The following is a 20,057-nucleotide window of genomic DNA, read 5'->3' as shown; positions in this document are numbered from 1 at the left end:
AGTCTGGTACCGCGCGCGGCCCGTCGATCTTTATCGCCGCCATTGTCTAAATTACGTTCGTACGAGCGGTCAATTGGATCGTTCGATCGACATTCCTGCCCGATCTAGAAACGTCATCGTCGCATTGTCCCGGCCAAACGAGAACGGACTATCGTCCGATCGATTAACTTTCGATGGATGATTCGCGGTGCGTGGCGCTGCGTCCGCGCCGCTGGCGGCACACGTGCTGCCGCGTTAACGTCCTTCTCCATCCCGGGGCAAACGTGTACCGCGCGCGGTTTAATGCGTCGGCAGCGCGTCTACCAGAGAAACCGACTACACGCTGTGGCAACGACGACGACGACAACGACGACGACGACGACGTCGTTTGGAAACTGGTCCACCGACGAGGCACGAGTTTCTCCGCGGGGTGTCCGCTAGAGGTTCGCCTGGATAACGGGGCCTCTGTATCGCTTATGCATCGCGCGACATTGTTTTACAATTACACGTGCCTAGCGGAGACCTTGTGTGCCTTTTTTACGTCCCAGACTAGACCGGACTAGACCCCGTTGCCGATGGAACCGTTGCGGCAGAACGAAGCGAAAGCTTCGAGACGCTCGTGTACCGACCTTATTGCTTTATCGAGCATCGTGGAATCTATTAATCGGCACGAGAGCGGGGCACCGCTCGTGAATAAGAGAGGAGGAAAAAAAAATGGCGGACGAGGAAGAAGCGCGAGTATGCAGGGTCTTTGGCGGCTCGGACGATGGGACGCGGAGGTCGTAGCTGTGGCATCGATGGAACAGATCGCGATTACGTCTAGCTAATTGCTCGTTCCGGCGATGGGGGCACGGTAAATTGCTAGCCGGCCAACTCTAATTCCCGGCGGAATAGGTAGATAAGTGGGAAGCGTTCGATAATGACCCGATCGCGGTACTAATTGCAACAGTTTCTCTAAACGTTCGCGACCAGGATTAACGACTCGGTTGATTTAAGGCGCGGCGAGCCGCTTCCTTAGCCAATTATTTCCAGACAATGTGACCGCGGGGGAGGAAGACGCGTAACGAGCCACGATCGATAAATCATAGATAACGTCGCGGAGCGTCTTCCGAGCGGCTTCGGGCTGGTGGCCGTACTCTGCCGCTGTTCTAGGTACAGCGGCACCTTGAAGGAAAGGACATCTCGGTCGCGAGTGACTCTTCCCGCGGCGATCAGCGCGATCGATGAATAATTTACGCGGCTGCGACGGCGGGAACGATGGAAACTTTTCGAATGCATTAACGAGGCTCCCGGTTCGTCCCGCGCGCTCCACGCGCGATTTACAAGCGCGGTCGAGGGAAAGCGACGAGGAGGACCAGTGGAGAATCGCGCTGCCCCGCGCGCAATGGACAACGACCGGGAGAGGACGTCGCGGTGGGATAAAAATAGTTGACCCGCTTGAAAATGCACGCCACCGTCTCGAAAGCGCGCGCTCGTCCGACGAGACCGGTCTATGCGCCGTCCTCGTGGCGATCCTCGGACCCGGCGCGGCCGATTCGCGCGCTCGCCAACGGCGTCATCCGGGAAATGAATATTAATCGACAGGCGCCGGACATTCGCGGCAGACCGGCTCTCCTTGCTATCGCGGTACGTTTTTAATCGGAAGCAGTAACCGGCCGCATTATCGCCGATTTCGTAGTCGTTTCTTCGGAATTGGATACTCGGGCGCGTAGGTCGATATTGCGTCGATCCACGCCGTTTCGATCGCGAAACGAGACGTAACTTATCGCGATCTCGATCTCGGATGCTCGTTAGAGCCTGCTAGGAAACGAGATCGATCGCGAGACATTTTTCCCAGCGACGTTCTTCGTCCGGATGACCCGAGAGCGTTGGAATTTTTCCCATTCTTTCACGGACCAAATGCCCGGCTCGTTAGACGTCTCGATCACGAACGTCTACTCTCGTTATTAACGCGAGTTTCGCCGCGAGATAGCTTCCCGTTACCGCTAATAGGTATTCCGCGTCCGATCGTTCCGCGACAGGATGAATGGAGTGACCCTATTTGGCCCGAGGAACGAGTTCTTTCAATGAAAACCACCTTGTATGAACGAATCCACCTCTCCTCCGTGACCCTCCTCTCTCGCGGCCTGTCTCTTCGACCGGTACGAGAAACTCGATGCGAGCCAGCAACAAAAATACTACGCTATTCCGCGACGTTCATTCAGCTCGGACGTACGCGCGCACAGCGATCGCTTCGATCAGCCGACACCGGTGCCCCCTATCTCGCGGCGCGTTTTTTCCACGCGTTCGCGGAAACGCGTGACTGCGCAGGAGATGCCTGGAAATTCGCCGAACCAGCTTTCGATCTCCGACCGCATTGACGGATCGAGATTCTTCGAGCGGAAAGAAAGAACGCGCGCACGCGTGCTGCGGTTCCGCGTATCGACGCGTCGCGAGATTAGATCGGCATCGATCATGCCAAGAGCACATGACGGTTCGGCGAACCGTCGTGAACGGATCATCGAGGGGTGAAGCACGATCGATCGAGGACTCGCCGGGGCCTTACGCGGTACAAAATGGACGCGGATCGCGTCCACGCCCCGGAATGCGAACGCGTTCGGTTAATTAAACACGGACAAGGCGAATTGTCGATGGGTCCTCGGTATCGGTGACTCGTGCCCGCGCGTTACGTGGCGTGCGTGGACGCGTCATTGAAATACTGCACGGTTCAGTAGTCGCCATTGGCACGACGGCGATCTAGCTCGATCGGCTCGCGGCTTCGGATCGTTACACCCGCTCCAATCCCGTCACGTCGACCCGTAGCTTTTATTTCCGTTTCGGCTAACGATCTCGTCCCAACGATCCCGGATTTTCCACGCGATCTCGTCGCGGACTGTTCCTCAGTCCGGTAATTCGCCGCGTGGAGCACGGCCATTGTCCTCCCCGAGATCTATTCTCCGATACCCGTCGCGGTCCCGCGATAGATTTATCGCAGTGGCTGTCAGAGAAGCACGGATAAATAAATTTCCAGGCATTTATTTGTCTCGAAGACTTTCTAAGGAGTGTCGACGACTGTGTTCCCCGTTCTGCAAGGCGTGAATACGAGATGATGTCATCCAGGCGTTGCACCTTCTCCCTATTAACCGGCTGCGGCTGTGCGTCGGAGAACTTCTGGATGATCTCATTGGTTAGCGCGAATGAACGGTGTCAAAGGGCACGCTACTCGATTCGCTCGTTCGATACACTCTCCGACGCGGACGCTTGAACTCTCGGCCTCGCCGGTTTTCCGCTTTCATTGCTCCCATTATCCGCGTTAATCGCCGGGATCGCGATACTCGGGTCAGAAGCGTCCAAGAGGGACGCGGAATGGAACGGAACGGAACGGAACGCGAGAATCCGTGGGTCGGCGTGGAATTCGGGACCGTCGCTACCCCTTCCGGTATGCACAGTGGGCACGTCCAACGGAATCTTCGCGGGAAATCATTCTCGGATAATATTTCCGCGCAGTTGTACTCGATATGGCTGGAGACGCGAAAGAAGCGAAAGGGGATGGGTTTATTTCGATGGAGAAGGCAATTTCTATGGGGAAATGGCGAGCTAACGAACGAAAGCGAGCGCGGAGCGCGTGGTAATAGGTTGCATGGGTTCCAGATGGCGCTCGGAGCGACGCTAATTTAATTCCGGCGATTAATCGGTGGAAAGCTTTATATAGGAGACAGTGAGGCGTCGAAGACGCGGATGGCGGTATGAATCATCGAAAGTGGCTCGGCACGGGCCGGTCACGTACTCGCGAGGCGGATCGCGGCCTGGCCGCGCGGACCACCCGCGAAAAGAGAAGAAAGGACGAAGGGGAGAAAAGAGAAAGGGGGACGGGGAGCATCGATCATAAATTATCTATGAATCGCGCGCTCGCGAGCCTGTGACTAACGCGCGCGGATCGACCGATTGCCGTGGGGAGCTGTAAACCGTCCTTTCTGATTCACCTTTTGCAATTAAAATTCCGCGTGCCGTGGTGCCGCGGCACGCAGAATGAAAGAAAAAATATGTCCCGGGCATGGGTAGGAAGCGGCTGATGGAAAAAAGCTGTTTGACAAGCACATCCGGTGAGCGGCCACGTACGCCGAAGAATCGAGTTTCACGCGACGAAACCGATGCGTCGCTATTATGCATTCGACGCGTCCTACTAATTTCACGGTTCACGCGCGGAACGTGTCGGCCGGACGAGCGTGCAAAATGTCGCGTCATTGGTCGGCCGGTCGAAAAATCGTGTCGACCGTGATAAGCGAGCCAACCGTGGCGTGCAAAGAAATCGCGCCACTCGTCCAATATACCGTTCCTTTTTCCACAGATATTCAAATCGATCGTTTCCGTTCCCCACGTCTACGCATCTCGAATATGGGATTCCACGCGGGGAGGAACGCGCCGCGCAGGCGCGTTGCGTTGCGTCGCGTCGCGTCGCGCATTTTTCTCCCTCCGCGTGGATCCGATCCCGCAACGTTCATCCTCGCGATCGAGAGATCGATCGATCGTACCACGGCTGTCGACTAGATCGTAACGGAGCGTCTACGCGGGGGCCGGTGGACGACGAAAAATGGCTAGTCGGTGCGGAAAGAGGGCCATTTCCGTCGATCGATCATCGAGAGCTGATAAAGGAGGAAACGAAGGGACGTTGGACGAAATGCTCCGCGATGTTTGCCAAGCGAAACCGCGAATAGACGCGTTGTGTATGTCGTTCGAAATTCGATTTCGAGATGCAGCTGGTCGATATCGCTCTCTGGCGATTCCATGCGGCTTGGAAGCCGGCCAATTTTTACCACGTTGGAAAGAACTTTATTTTCGTTGATGAATACACCGGTGTTTCTCTCGAAAGACCGCGAAACGATGCTTAGCTCGGGCTTGAGTGGACGTTTCCGTTCCGATTCACCACCGGCTGTTATCGTAATTAATGCCCGCGCGAAATAGCAGCAGCGGGTACGTAAGCGGGCGCAAATATTTGTCAAAGGATTTGTAAGCCGTCGCGCGTGCGCTTGTGTAAAGAACGTGTCACGAGCGAACGATGTTCCGATCGTATGGAAAGGACGGTTCGTTACGAGCAGCGAGAACATCGATAAATCACTCGGCCCGGCGACGATAAGACGGTTTCTAGCCGAGGCTGCGGTGAATACCGATTTAACCGAGATAACGATCCTCGTCGCGGCTAAGACGAAAAAAAGCTTCTGCTAATGATTCGACTATGACGGACAATTAAACGCGTGACGCATGGGACGTGGAACGATCGGTCGTCCCGTCTTTTGTTGCTTACTACGAATCAATTATCGTTAACAGGCCGCGATAACATCGTCGTCCAATAAGGCATGACAGCGTATAGGCCTGCAGAGTGGTACGCGCGATTACCAGAGGCCTTGGTGTACTCGGCTAGCGAAAAGATCCGAAACGATACGAAATATGGCTCTCTCTCCTTGCTTCATTGATCGGTTAACGCCCGTTCCCGTGGCTCGTTAACGCGCTCGCACGGATCGCGATCCACCGGCTGCCAATATCGTCCGACGATTAAGGTGCCCACGGTGTCTCTGCCGATCGTCGTTCATATCGATTAGCAGCCCCGTGGGCGCGAATACGTTCCTAGAAGTTACAGCAACGCATTATCAATGACGATCGCCGGTCGGTTTATGGTCTCCCATGTTCAATGCCAGCGACTCGCGGTGGCAGACAGCCTGGCAGCCAGGCGATCCCTTTCTCGGAACGATGAACCTGCCATTTGTATGGGGATCACACACCGAGTCCCCCGTGCTTTCTCATCCACCGCTTTCGTACCTTCTGCATTTTTCCTCTCCTCTCTCTTTCTTCCTCCTTCTTCCTCTCTGTCTCTCTCGCTCCGACTATCTATCTTCGCGACGGTATCTCGCATAGTTAAAAATACCGACGGAAAGCAGACGCGGGTAAGGCTTGGCGCTTCGTTACCAGCGAAATCCACCCGCGAATATTATCTCCCTCGGCTGCCACCGCGATGGCGGACGCAGAAACCGCCGAGAGCCTCCATCGGCGATCGCTCCGCCGTCCTTCATCCACTTCCAATTTCGATCGTTCTCTGACGTCGCGGTCCAATATAAATCGCACAGCTCTGCCAACAGCCGGTTCAAAATCAAGTGTACCGAAATGCGTGAACGGTAAAAGACGACGATTTGGCAGAAGCTGGCTCCGGTCAGAATTAGAATGACCGCGGATGGACTGACAGAGGCGTACTTCCTGTTCGATTTTGCGGAAAGTCTGGCACTCGAGACGCGAAAACGCACGCGTGACCCGGATTTCCGCGAAACGACCAGCTTAGCTCTAAGCGGACCACCGGACTAGGATTACGTTGGGTGGTCCAGCCGGGATGGAAGGACGAGAGGGGGCCGGTATTTAATAACAGGAGGTATACCTGGTGGCCAGAGCGCGGTGCCCCGGCGAGTAAGCTACGTTTAAGGGTGCTTAAAATTTCCGTCCCGATGCCGGGAACTCCCGGCCCGAAGATTTTTAACACCTTCAGAGACCCCTCTGCTTCGGACCAATTTGTAACCGGGTTTACCGAGCCCCCCTCGATACAAATTCGGTTGTTAGGGTTGCCCGAAACCGGACACTTTACTGCCGACTTAGGTCTCTGGCCGATGTTCGCGGGATAAATTCGCTTTATGCCAGTGTAAATTCCAGGCGGGACGCTTACGCGTGTTCTCGAGGCGAAGCTCGCAGCGGACCCTTGGTCCAGCGAGCAACTCGTAGCGCCGGTGCTAATAACCGCGGAGTTTCGCGTTCGCACCCTGTACCGGCTGTCAAACGCGAACAAATGGCCCGCGTACACGGCAGCAGATCCGATCTGGCTCTCTCGAGAGAGAGACGTACGTAATCGTTGGCAGAGTTTTTCCGAAAGTCGTGCCGAGTCCCCGCGATCTTTTTACAAGGGATACGCGCGTCTAATATTTTATAGCGGCGCGAAGACAATGCACGATAATGCACTTAACGACTGTGCTCGTTTCTGCACCCGGCCGGCGTGCATATAAACGAGCTTGATCTCTCTTCGTGATCTCTGCACCGTTTCAATCGGCGCGAAAGAATTTTCCATTAAATCGGCCGTTTGCCCGTCGTAAATGTTCCCCGGTCGCCGTACCAGCCAACGTAAATCAGGCGTTGGAATTTCACCAACCGGCTGTCAATAAATGTCAATAAATGTCGATAAATTCTGGGAAACTCTCTGTCGCGATCGAATCTTTTTTCAAAAACGTTCACGACGCGTGTCGATCATCGGATTTGAAAAACGCGCGCGCGATTCCTTGGGATTTACGACGACGGCGCGCGATGACCGGGCCCCGTTATCGGCGTTACGAACGCGTCCACGACTGCTCGACGAGCGGTGGCTAAAATTCACGAGGATAGCCAAGCACTCTGTTCGTACGCGATAACAGCGTGTCGACGACCCCGGAATTTTTATCGTAAATTTTCACCAGCCACGGCTCGCGACCATCGTCGCTGCAAGATCGGGCCCCGTCGCTCAGTGACCCCCGATACTCGTTCATCGTGAAACGCATCGTTCGATTCTCCGAAATTGATTCTCCTTTTTACCACGGTTTATCGTGTCCGTTTGCCATTCGATTTAATTATTCTCCAACAGCGACTGGTATCTAATCACGGCCCGGCTCGATAATGCCCCGTATTTACTCATCCGTGTACATAACAAAGTTCGTCGCGCAGAGTAGCCATACGTGAACGCCGTGGAAGAGGATCGATTCGTAAACTATCGAGCAGAATCGTCTCGAGGAAAATTCGTTCTATGGAGAACTCGAGGACGTCGAGGTTAGGGTGACGACGGAGACCTAGATGGCGGCCATTACGGGGGAAGATGGTTTTTAACGCTAGGTTTACGGACTCTATCTGTATACCTGCTTCTACGGACACCTGTCAAATTTACAGGTTAACCCCTTCTCGTGCCATTTAGCTCGACGAAATTCGGGCCCAAACGGTAGGCGTGAACGCGTGGTAAATATACCAGACTTATGCTCGAAAACAGTCGCAATACGAGCCAAAATGTAAATACGCGTGATGTAGGCAGTTTTACACGCTCCTGCTGCTGTGGAAGTAAACTTTAATCCATTTTCCTTTAATAAATATAAATATATTATATTTTATAATAGATGACAGTCTCAAAACTATATTTCATTAATTTACGTTTGGGCCGATATTCTGTTCACGAGTCTGGCTCGTGATATTTGTCTTTGGGCCAAAATCTTCATCACGAGTCAGACTCGTTAAAGTACGGGAAGGGGTTAAGGAAACCACGTGTTTATTCTTTTTTAACGATTAGTTTAATTTAACCCTTTTAGTGCCAGCGCCGAAATATCGGCCCGCACTTTGTAGCGCTTTATTATTCGCATTGCGAGAGAAGTCTGTCTCAAAATAAATTTATAATACGTTATAAATGGTCCAATTTCATTAGGAGGGAATTAAATGAAATAGTTTTTGGATTTAACTTTTCCTTATATTCTATGCCGGTTGATGCCGAGACTGCTTATACGGTAGAAATTCAACACGGGCGGCGTTATTCTTTATTTTTGTTACGCAATATTATTTATTTTGTTACAAAATATATTGGAAATGCAAAGTATATACTTTCTAATAAATGGTCTATATAAAGTTATGATGAAAAGATGATTTTTCGTATGTGCAAATACGTTTTGTAAGAGAGATCTGAATTTTTATTTTCTTTGTGATCATTTGTACCTTTGTTATTTATATAATTTTCAATGAATATAGAAAAATTAGTGTCGTTTTATTCTCTATTTCGTCCGTAATACGCTGCTTTTTGAATTACGTAAATATTGTTATTTGTTTGGTTTTTATGAGCCTTTTTGCAAACCCTAGTAATATCGTGAAATTTGGCCGGTTATCTTCGCATTGGCACGTCTTTTTCGCCCGGCACTAAAAGGGTTAAAAACAATTGCAATATTTAAAGTCTTAATATAACTTAACCAAATCCGTTACCATCGTACAGTTGGAGCAACCCATCCGTCAAATTGACGGGTTTCGTAAATCTAGTGTTAAATTCGGCCGAAAGCTGACCTCGCTTCTCTCTCTCTCCGTGACCCTGATTCCCTTCGGGATAGTTAACGATAGTGCAGCACGCATCGTTCGAATTTATCGGCGACCTAATCCGCTTTCTGCGATCCGAGATCAAAGAGAATGGAGGATTCCCTCGCGGATGAACCTCGTGCCGCGATACCTCTATATTTCATCTCGTCCATACGAGGAGGAGAGGGAGCTTTGAAATACTTTCCAACGAAATATCGTTGGCTCGATCAAAGAGGCAAAGGTTTTTTCCCCGACGCGAATGAATTCCTGCGCCGAAGGAACGTCCGCTGATGTTAAATGCACGAGCATGGAAGGGAACGTGCGCGAATAAATGTCGCGACGCGACCGGACAGAAGCCGCATCTATAATTGCGATAACAACGTCGTTATTCACCGACCTTTCGAAACCGTCTCCTCGAGGAAATCAATCTTTTTCCCCCGGCGCCGTGAAAACGTTCTTTAAGGTGAATTACGCGCGAGGGGGGCAAGACCGGGCACGGGAACGCGACGATAAGCGCGTCGTCGTTGCATAACGAACGATACATCGGTTTTCGAGTAATTGGACGCATTGTGAGAGCGCGTTGGGCGCCGGACAAGTTAATTCCAGCCGCCTTTTGTCCGCTCGCTGATAAATTATTTCAAGTTTTACCCCCGCGGCTCTGGGCGCCGCTATCAGATCGAAGCCGCGAGCCAAGGGATAAGTGAAAACAGACGGTCGTTTCTTTGCCTTCCAGTCCTTTCTATTCAATTACTCCGTTCCCTCGGTGCGTAGCAGAGATTTAAAGCCGTCTGTGTGTCGGTGGTAACAGCGATCCGCTGCGTTCGAGGTTCTCGCGCGAAAAATTCGCAAACGACACGCTGCTCGAAGCAGCGGGCAAAGAAGGTTTCCCCGATGGTCTCTGGCGTATCGACGCGTGGCCTGTTTTTCTCGCGTCGCGATCGTCGCGAGGACTGGACGAGCGGCGGGGCCCAAAAAAGCATAAAACGAAAGGCACGCGAAAAAGAAGCGGCCGACCGCCGCGAGTTTCGAGTGTTCATCGACGTGCAGGACTCGCTCGCTCGCTCGCGGCTGCCAGCCGCGCGAGAAGCGTCCGCGCGGAGAAATTGGCGCGGTGTGCAGCGCGCGTTATGCTATACGCGACGCGTATACGTGGTATGCGCGCGTTCGCGAGGTTTGTTTCCATAGCGCGGCTCGAGATCAAAAGATCCAGATGTTGCGGGCCGCGATTAAGTGGGTCTTGGTGCTCCTTCCGGACGCGCGGGGCTGGCCCGGCGAGGATGGCGCGTCGCGATGAGATGCAAATTCGTTTATTAACCTTATCTCGGGCAGAAAATCTCGCGACTAGCCACGGGGGAGCGTTGGCCCACCCACGATCGAAAAAGATGGAAAAAGATGGCAAAAGGGGGAGAGAGATCGCGGGGACGATTAATCCTTTTTGCTCTTTTCTCCATTTTTTCCGCCGCGAGCACGAGCTCTATCGCGCGAGCCAATCTCGTTAGATAGTATTTCGCGCGGAATCTTTCGGCTAAAATTCATCGAGATTTCTTTCTTCGTTCAGAACTACGCCGAGGACGGGGACGAAGACGAGACCCCGGCCACGACCAGCTCGTCGACGACCACGAGCACCACGACCACCACCACCACCACCACTACCACCAGCACCACGCCCAGGCCTGCGGTTACGCAGAATTACGATTACCGGGACCCGAGGGCGTACGAGGGTGGGTCTGGGGCACAGTACAACGGGTATCAATCGAAAAACGACTATCCCCCGATGTCGGCGCACAGCGTTCACAAGTGGCAGTCTCTGGGCACTCGAGAGGGCGTCAAAGAAACCAGAAGCAACATGCAGCAGTACAATAAGAACGGGAAGAGTAAGTTGACTTCGATCTATGCACCATACTTTGCGATGGCACGGCAAGAAAAGGTAGAGGGAAGAAAGAGAGAGAGAGAGAGAGAGAGCGGGAAAAAATTGCACGCGGAATTCCGATCGCGTAGAGAAAAACCTTGCCTGGACAAGCGCACCGTAATCGAAATTCCATCCTGTCGATTTATGCAAATATTCGCAGGGTGCCCTCGAAACAGCACCTGTCTTCCCTCTTTCTCCGGCAGCCGTATCGTTATTAATCGCTATTAAATCGACGATGGTGGTCCCTCGTGGCTGTATCTCGTCAACGCGATGCCTCAGCCTCGCTGCCAATTATTCCTCCAACGTAAATAACGGGCAAAAAGCGGACGAGTAGTTCGTTAACCGCGACCGGGCTAGAAATTAATAGCAAAAATACCGCGCCAAATAAACCCAGTCGATTTTTCCCCTCTTCCGTTCCGATCCCTGACATCATCGCGATCGCGCGACGACGTCTTCCTCCTCGATCCTCAACGCTTCGACACTCGCTCGCGTAACGCGGCGAAGGGGACACCGGGCGACCTATTAATATGCAAATTAATTACGACTATTGCGCCGTAGTCGACACGGTTGCGGCAATTCCAAGCGTACGAACTCTCTCGCTTGTCCCACGCGGTTTCTGTGCCCGAGCCGACACCTCTGCCCTTTATTCCGCGTTAATTCGTATCGAGCCGCTCGAATCGATTTTCCGCGCTTTCGACACGCCGTCTACCGACCTCTCGCTCGATCATCGTACCCGCGCGCGCTTTCCAGCAACCCCCGTCGAGGATTAAACGCGGCTACCTTCCGTTTCGACGTCTATTCGTTAGCCTGCTCGACTATTCGATCGCTGATCGATCGCCGATAAGTCGCGATAGGTCAGTTTCGTTAGGTGCCGCGAATGAAAATCAATCCGCTCGGCCGGAAAAATCGGCCACAATCGGATCTGGTCCCTTTCTCTTATAATACATTCCGGAATACGTTTGAATACGGGATGTTCGGCGAGCGGGCATACTTTAGCTTCCCTGACGGTCGTGCCTCTATTGTAAACGCGCCGATATAATCTCGTGTCAGTGCAGCCGTGGCGAGAGTAACGCCTACGTTGGGAATTAGCATACAGCCAGATCGCCGGCGGAGATTAAACCGAGAAAATAATTCCCCGCCAAGGGACACGTTTCCCAAACTTCTCCCCTCGGTCCTTTTATTCGCGGTTCCACCGAAATTCACTGGCTGTCGCGCCGTTTCTCCTTAACCATTTCCCGTGTAATGACGAGTCTGACTCGTGATGATGGTTTTGGGTCAAACTCGAACATCACGAGTCAGACACGTGAACGGAAAGTCGGCCCAAACACGAATATCACGAGTCAGACTCGTGAACGGAACATTTTTCTAAATATATAGTTTGGAAACTGTATACTATTATAAAATACAACATATTTATAACATTTATAGTATTAATGCTAGATTAACCCTTTGCACTCGAGAGGTGACTCTCAGTCACCATTTGATAAAATTTCGAAGCTCGATATTCAAAAATATGTAAAATTGCAGATAATGTAACGGTGTGCGAGGTGTCGAAATCAAATAATTCCTAGTGTTAATTATCATACGATCTCTTATTCCTGCTCAGAAAAATATCGTCTGCTTTGTAACAGAAAATCTTTCAACTCCTATCCTTCTTTGGCCAACAAATCGTCGAGTACAAAGGGTTAAATAATGAACGACGATAATTATATTAAGAACATCGAAGTAAAATTATTCTATTCGCTTGTTTCCCACGCAAATTCACGATTTTCTGCTCTTAATTTTAGCATAAAGAGTATCAGTGACTTATAAAAATCTAAGAGCTTCGAATTGCATCTTCGCAACGAAGAAATCCTCGAGTTCAAAGGGTTAATCCGGTGCTGACAGACATCTGCGCGTCTAATAAACGACTCCTCCTTTTTAACCCCTTCTCGTACTTTAACTAGTCTGACTAGTAATGAAGGTTTTGGTCCAAACATGAATATCACGAGTCAGACTCGTGAACGGAAAATCAGGCCAAACGTAAACATCACGTTGGGATGATGTTTTGCCAGTTACGATCATGATTGAGTTTTAATTCCTACTAAAATACGCCACGAGAGTTGGTCACGATTCTTATAATCTTTGTAACAAAGCAGATGACGTCTACCGTTTGGGCCCGGATTTTGTCGAGCTAACTATCGCGAAAGGGGTTAATAACGAAACAGATTTATTTAAACTAATAAACTAATAACCTAGTGCAAAGACAAGGTGGTTGTTAAATAATATAAAACTATTTATTGATGATAAAATAATAATACAATGTGCGGTGACGGTGAAAACTACGAATATATATATATATATCAACTAAACTCTTACAACTATAATTAACAACACAAATATAACTAACAACACGATTACAACTCACTGACCCAGCTTAACCGTTTGAGTGCCACGGGTCATTATTGTTTCCCAATCGATATTTGCCAAGCGGCGCGATAGCGCTTGTCATATTCCGTGTCCAAAAATGCCGAGCGGCGCGATAGCGCTTCTCATATTCCGCGTTCACCAACCGAGCGCACTTTTGGGCACAAAATAGAAGAAGCGCGATCGCGCCGCTTGGCACTAAAACGGTTAACTGTCTCTCAAGAATCCTTCGCTAACCATTTTCGCCTTCTTATATACATTCCCGAAAAGCCTCCCCCAACATGACCAAATATGGTCATGCCAAGGGCCTGACGCATCGTCGGGGTTTTTCCGACCGACCTGGCCCTCGAACCCTCGGCGACTTTCCAAACCAAAGTCACCTACACACGAGGTGGGAATTCTGCGATACTACACTAGTCTTTTTGTCCTGAAGCGTCTCGACGTTCTGAAACCGATGGCTGAAACAACTGAGAGCTGTAGCGGGCCAGGCTTTTGGTCTTTCTTGAAGCTAGGCAGCCAGTTCCGCGTCATTCTTCGCTGTATTCGGACGTAAAGGGTGTTAGTCCGATGTTAGTCCGATGACTGAAGAAAGGTGGGACCCTTCACGTCCGTATGCAACGAAGAATGACACGGAACTGACAGTTGAGGATCAAGAAAGAATAAACGCGTGACCGTTACAGCTGACAACTGTTTTACATCGGTTCCAAACGTCGGAGACGCTTTAACCACTTGCGCTACGATTTAACACTTTGCAATCGAGAGGTGACTCTCAGTTGCCATTTAACCCTTAAAGCTCTATGGACGCATATTTGCGTTTGGCGAAAGTCATCCCCGTGTAGCCTAAGGCCGCATTTATGTGTTTTCTCTGTCATCGGCCTGGACTAAGGGCGCATATATGCGTTTGTCGATTTTTTCAATCAATATGCAGTTATTTTCGCGTAAAATTAATACAGAGGCACTCGTTAGCAATTTGCCTTCCTTAGGTAGCGGTTGGGCAATATTAGGGTCATAAAAATCGCCGGGAATTTCCGATAATTGTTTTGAAATTTTCCACACACAATTGAATTATTGACTTCCGTTATATTTATTAAATTTAGGCTTCTAGTTTATTGTTTTCTATTTTATTACACAAATTTTAGTTTATTTTAAATTTCAATGTTAATAATAAGGAATTAATACTAAAAAATAACGCTCTTGAATCATTTAATCTCGTGCGAAAGAATTACTATAACTTATTACGATTTGCGCTTAGAATAGTTCATCAACAGAGTTCAGTCTAGCGAAAAAGTATTCCGTCCACAGCGATCGTCAGCGCTGGCCGCGCGCCGTCCGTACGGACCACATAGACCGCGAGTATTCAGCACTCTAAGGGTTAATCAAATTCTAAAAATCGTTAATTAATATCTCGAATTTAAAATTGGCCAACGACGCGTGGAATATCGAGGTAAAATAATTCTACGTCTTACAATTAATTTGCACTTCTTGTTTACCGTTTTGAAAATATCGTCGACTTTATGACAGAAAGTCTTCGAATTACTATGTTTCTGTAACGAAAAGATCGTCGAGTGCAAAGGGTTAACTTTCGGTTGCCGTGTCGCGATCTACGATATAACATACGATAAGGCGTTACATCGAGGTCGCACCGCGTCTATGAGCTAACTGTTAGCTAACGTGAGGGACACGTGGTTTTTGTTTCCGCGACAAATGCCTATCGACGTGGTACACACGTCGCTGGCGGCTTTGGAACAAAAGCATCTCGACGTGCGTGGCACGTCTTTATATCGCAAGTGGTTAAACCGCCGCGCGAATGACGTACGAATGTCGGTCGTTGGACGTCTGCGAGAGAGAAGGCGGCCTCTCATCCGCGAGGAGATAAATCGAGGGTTGTACGGTTCGCGAAATTGCGAGCACTCCAGCTTCGAGGAACAAGAGGCCCTCGATCCCTTAACGAGAGAACGCCGCAATCGTTTATTCGAGGAAGCGTGTTCGCCGGTTCCCTGCTTCGTTGCGAACCATGAAACTGCGTTGCTCTAACGTCTCGGCAGAAAACAGGCCGATTCACGGCAATCAGAACCCTCTCGGCAGATAGGACGATTAGGGCAGACATCCTATGCTTCCAGTCCGAGTATCGAGTAATGGCATCGATTGACACACACCTATCGTCGATTGTGCTTATCAGGGTAAATCCTTCGCGTTGAAAGACAACGTTATACGTTGTCACTTCTGTCCCGAAGCGTTTACAACGTTTGGAACCGATGTGAAACAGTTGACAGCTGTAGGGCGTCACTTAGTGGTCAGTTTCGTGTCATTCTTCGCTGCATATTGACGTGAAAGGTCCAACCTTTCTTCAGTCATCGGAGTAAAATTATATTCCATCTTTTATTTTCCCTATTCTTGATTAAAATTACTGTTTCATTGAGTACGCCCAGCACTGTGTGCATTTTCTAATCTTCGAATCTACATTTTCATTCAAATTATGCAATTGTGAGTAGTTCAAACGCTCCTGTCATCAATAACCACCGTGGCGTTACAGGAGAAATCGTGGTTGATCATATATGATCACCGTGGCAAAGTGTTGAAAGACAACGTTATACATTGTCACTTCTGTCCCAAAGCGTTTCCAACGTTTGGAACCGATGTAAAACAGTTGACAGCTGTAACGGGTCAGTTAGCTATCAGTTCCGTGTCATTCTTCGCTGCATATTGACGTGAAAGGTCCAACCTTTCTTCAGTCATCGGAGTAAAATTATATTCCATCTTTTATTTTCCCTATTCTTGATTAAAATTACTGTCTCACTGAATACGCCCAGCACTGTATGCGTTTTCTAATCTTCGAATCTACATTTTCATTCAAATTATGCAATTGTGAGTAGTTCAAACGCTTCGGTCACCAATGACCACGGTGGCAGACAAAATGTTGAAGGACAATGTTATACATTGTTACTTTTGTCTTAACGCGTCTCTGTCGTTTGGAACCAATGTAAAACAATTGACAGCTGTAACGGGTCAGTTAGCTATCAGTTCCGTGTCATTCTTCGCTGCATATTGACGTGAAAGGTCCAACCTTTCTTCAGTCATCGGAGTAAAATTATATTCCATCTTTTATTTTCCCTATTCTTGATTAAAATTACTGTTTCATTGAGTACGCCCAGCACTGTGTGCGTTTTCTAATCTTCGAATCTACATTTTCATTCAAATTTTGCAATTGTGAGTAGTTCAAATGCTCCGGTCACCAATGACCACCGTGGCGTTACAGGAGAAACCGTGGCCGATCATATATGATTACCGTGACAGTCAAAGTGTTGAAAGACGATGTTATACATTGTCACTTTTGTTTAACCACTTGCGCTATAAAGACGTGCCACGCACGTCGAGATGCTTTTGTTCCAAAGCCGCCGGCGACGTGTGTACCACGTCGAGAGGCATTTGTCGCTAAAACAAAAGTGACGTGTCCGTCACGTCGGCTAACAGTTAGCTCGCAGACGCGGTGCGACGTCAATGTGACGCCTTACCGCATGTTAAATTGTAGAGGGCGACACGGCAACCGAAAGTTAACCCCCTATGGACCGAATATATATTTTTCTTGACTGTAAGAATTGCATGTAACATAAAATCAACAAATGTCGACCAATAAATTCAGCAGTTTTGACAATTTTATTATAACGAATTCATATTGGAAGTTCGAATTAACAACGTTTGTACTATTGCCAAGATAATGTGCGATAGATAGACAAGATAATTTTCCACGCCATCTTGTGGAAAATAGGTTATAGGCGGCCACAGAGGACCTAACCTGTCACGATCGAATAGCCGGTAAATGAAAAAGAATTAGAATTTTTAAAAATGGATCCACGAAAGGTATTGTAAAAATAATTATAAATATATCGTGTCCTTTCTTTCTTTATCTTCACTACATTTTCAAACAATTCTTTATTTCCCTCGGGTCACCGGACACGAGGCATTCTTTAGCCACTAATGTTAGAAAGCAGGCAACAGCACTTAGGATTTGGCTGACAATAGGCCTGCAAAGAAAGGGACCAGGCCATGTGCGATGTCGCGACTTTCGGGGCCATAAAGTAACGGGTCCTTCAGGAAGGGTCACGAATGTGCGGGTGAGCAACCCCCTTTGAGGGAGAGGCTTTCCTCCACCAGTAGACCTGGTCGCGGAAGACGTTCCTCCCTTCTTCGGAGGCATCTGATTCGCGGACCGAGGGCCCACCCTCGGTCCTGTCAACCACCAATGGGAAAACCGATTTCCCTTTGGAAACCATGGGCTCCGAAAGATCGTGCATCGCACAAATCAGTTAGAAGAGTAACAGTCAACAGTCAGTTCATTACCAGTCGATCAGTCAAGCAGTATCAAACACAGAGAGTTCAGTACACATCACGCAGTCTGCACAGACAGTCTCCATCATCAACCAGTACACAAACTTTGTGGACAATCAGTCCAGTGGATTGACTATCTGCTACAAAATCAAGTCGGGCACCTACAACTCAGAACGTGTGGCAACGTCCAACCATTGGACATTTGAGCAGAAGACAGCCGAACCATTTGGTCCTTCACGCCCGTCTAGCTCAGTTGGCCTTACAAACCAACAACGTGCCAGCCACGCGAACTGAGCACCAGATTGGGTCCGTAACATATCGAAAGAAAAATCGCGAACTGGAGTGATCAAGCGATGACGTTGAATGCAGTATTTAACCCTTTCGCTACGGACAGACTCTCCGTCGCAGTACCCCATCAGAACGAGCCGCTGCGACGAAACGTCAGAGGCATTTGGTTTGCTGAGTATTGAAGTCCGTAATAAACAAATAATGCAAAACAAGATACTCACGCGCATGTCCAGAGTGAGATGGTTGATGTGCAATAACTGCAGATGCTTGTCGTATGTACAATACGTGGCATTTTATGGGGAGCGACTATAGTCGCCCGTAGTAGCGAAGGGGTTAATAAAATACCCATACATTAGCATGTAACTTGAAAGTTACAGGGGCCCATAGAGGGTCAACCCTTTCGGTACTACTGCTACCCATTGGTGGCGGCCATGAAACGTTCTCTGGGTCCTACCGTCGCCTATTGGCGGCATCCGCGAAACGTCATATGATGACGATGACTGTCGCGGTCCGAATGAAAAGTTTAGCGTCAATCACGCTCGAGATTTCTATGAATACCGCAAAACACGTTTTCGTGGCTTCCAGTGCAACCTCACTCTTCTGGAAAACTTCCTAGAATGCATAACTGCGACCAGCTCCTCCGTACCGAAAGGGTTACATCGTAGCGCAAGTGGTCAATGGACGCGCGAGTGTCGGAGCCAATCGGTGGCGATAATTTTCGATTAAACGCGAATGCCCAGCGCGCGACGTCTTCTTGGCCGGATCGCGTCCGCGCCGAACTTGGCCCGATTAACCTCGTCTCGCTCCCGGACAGACCGTAAACTTCTAATTTACAATCATCCGGTCGCCGCGGTGGAAACTTTATTTTAAACTTTGTTACGGAGTTTCGCTAAAAATACCACTCCGCTCCGACGTCGTGACCGGACTCGTGAATCTCGTGCCTCGCGGATACGTAATCGCGACACCGAGCGCATAAGCGACCGTGTCGCCGCGACGCGGCCTTTATTTATGCGCCGATTAGCGCGCGTTTATATCTTAATATCGAGGCACGATCGAGCGTACGGACGCGCATTAACGTCCCACCGAATCTTCCTGGCATTTCGAGCCGCGGCCGTTTGTACTGGAATTTATTGATTTCCCGGCACAATGCGTAGTTTCTCCCGTAGTCGTCCATACAAATTGCAACGAGCGATAGCCGCGGCATAATTATCGACGCTCCGTGAAACGCGTAGAAAGCGATTAGGTATCTGCGCGTTGAATCAATAGAAAGCTCGCATCACTTATGTCACCTGCCGCACAGATTCGTCTCGAAACGCCGAGCCGAGCTGCCGCGCGAGATCTCCAATCTTCTCCGATGCAGTGACGGATGCTTCGCTTTCCACGATTCGTATTGGACAAGGATGCCTCCATGCCTTTTATTAGAAATAAAATTAAAAAATAAAGTGTCGAAGTGTAACGGCGACGAGTGTGTAGCCTGACACTTGTTTTAACCACTTGCATTGAAAAGACGTGTCACGCACGTGGTAATGCTTTTGTCACAGAATCGCCAACGACGTGGTGTACACGTCGTTAGGAAATTGTTACAAAAACGCTGGAAACTGTCAGTTTGGTTGAAGAACTCGTATATACGTTCGGCGAAAAACAACTGACAAGGCTGAGGGACTCATAAAGGTATCTCAGAAACGCATATATGCGTCCGCTGTTGTGATTCTAGGACTGCACGTCCCAAGTTAACCCTTTGCACTCGAGAGGCTCGTTGCACCCTCAGTCGCCTTTTAATCAGAACCTAAAGATCGATGTTAACTAATACGTCAAATTTAAAATTACCAAAGATGCGTGAATGTCGAAGTAAAGTAATTCTACGTCTTAACACGTTCCGTCCCGCGTAACCCGTACTTGGGTTACGGGCACGCTTCCGTGGGGCCAGCGTAACCCATGTTCATTCCCTACCCTCATTCCCAATTCACAGACCGTTACGATCCTCCATAAAAACGCGAATCCTTCAATTAGACATTTTAACCAACATCCTTCGAACCTCTCCCTCCATCAGGAAAAATCCAGACTTCTACCT

The 20,057-nt window shown here is 49.4% G+C and overlaps 1 protein-coding gene across 1 annotated transcript in view; it reads left to right on the top strand.

Moving 5' to 3' along the window:
- LOC108550781 (myb-like protein X) overlaps positions 1 to 20,057 on the top strand; it is an 86,182-nt gene that overhangs the window by 20,915 nt on the left and 45,210 nt on the right. Inside the window, exon 2 of the mRNA XM_017904640.1 lies at positions 10,616 to 10,931. Coding sequence (XP_017760129.1) covers positions 10,616 to 10,931 — 316 coding nt within the window. The remainder of the gene's footprint in view (positions 1 to 10,615; positions 10,932 to 20,057) is intronic.

The sequence above is a fragment of the Eufriesea mexicana genome, unplaced genomic scaffold (genome assembly GCF_001483705.2).
Source record: "Eufriesea mexicana isolate 0111107269 unplaced genomic scaffold, ASM148370v2 scaffold2928, whole genome shotgun sequence".
Lineage (NCBI taxonomy): Eukaryota > Metazoa > Arthropoda > Insecta > Hymenoptera > Apidae > Eufriesea > Eufriesea mexicana.
The sequence above is the reverse complement of the archived record's forward strand: the minus strand, read 5'-3'. Positions and strand labels throughout refer to the sequence as shown.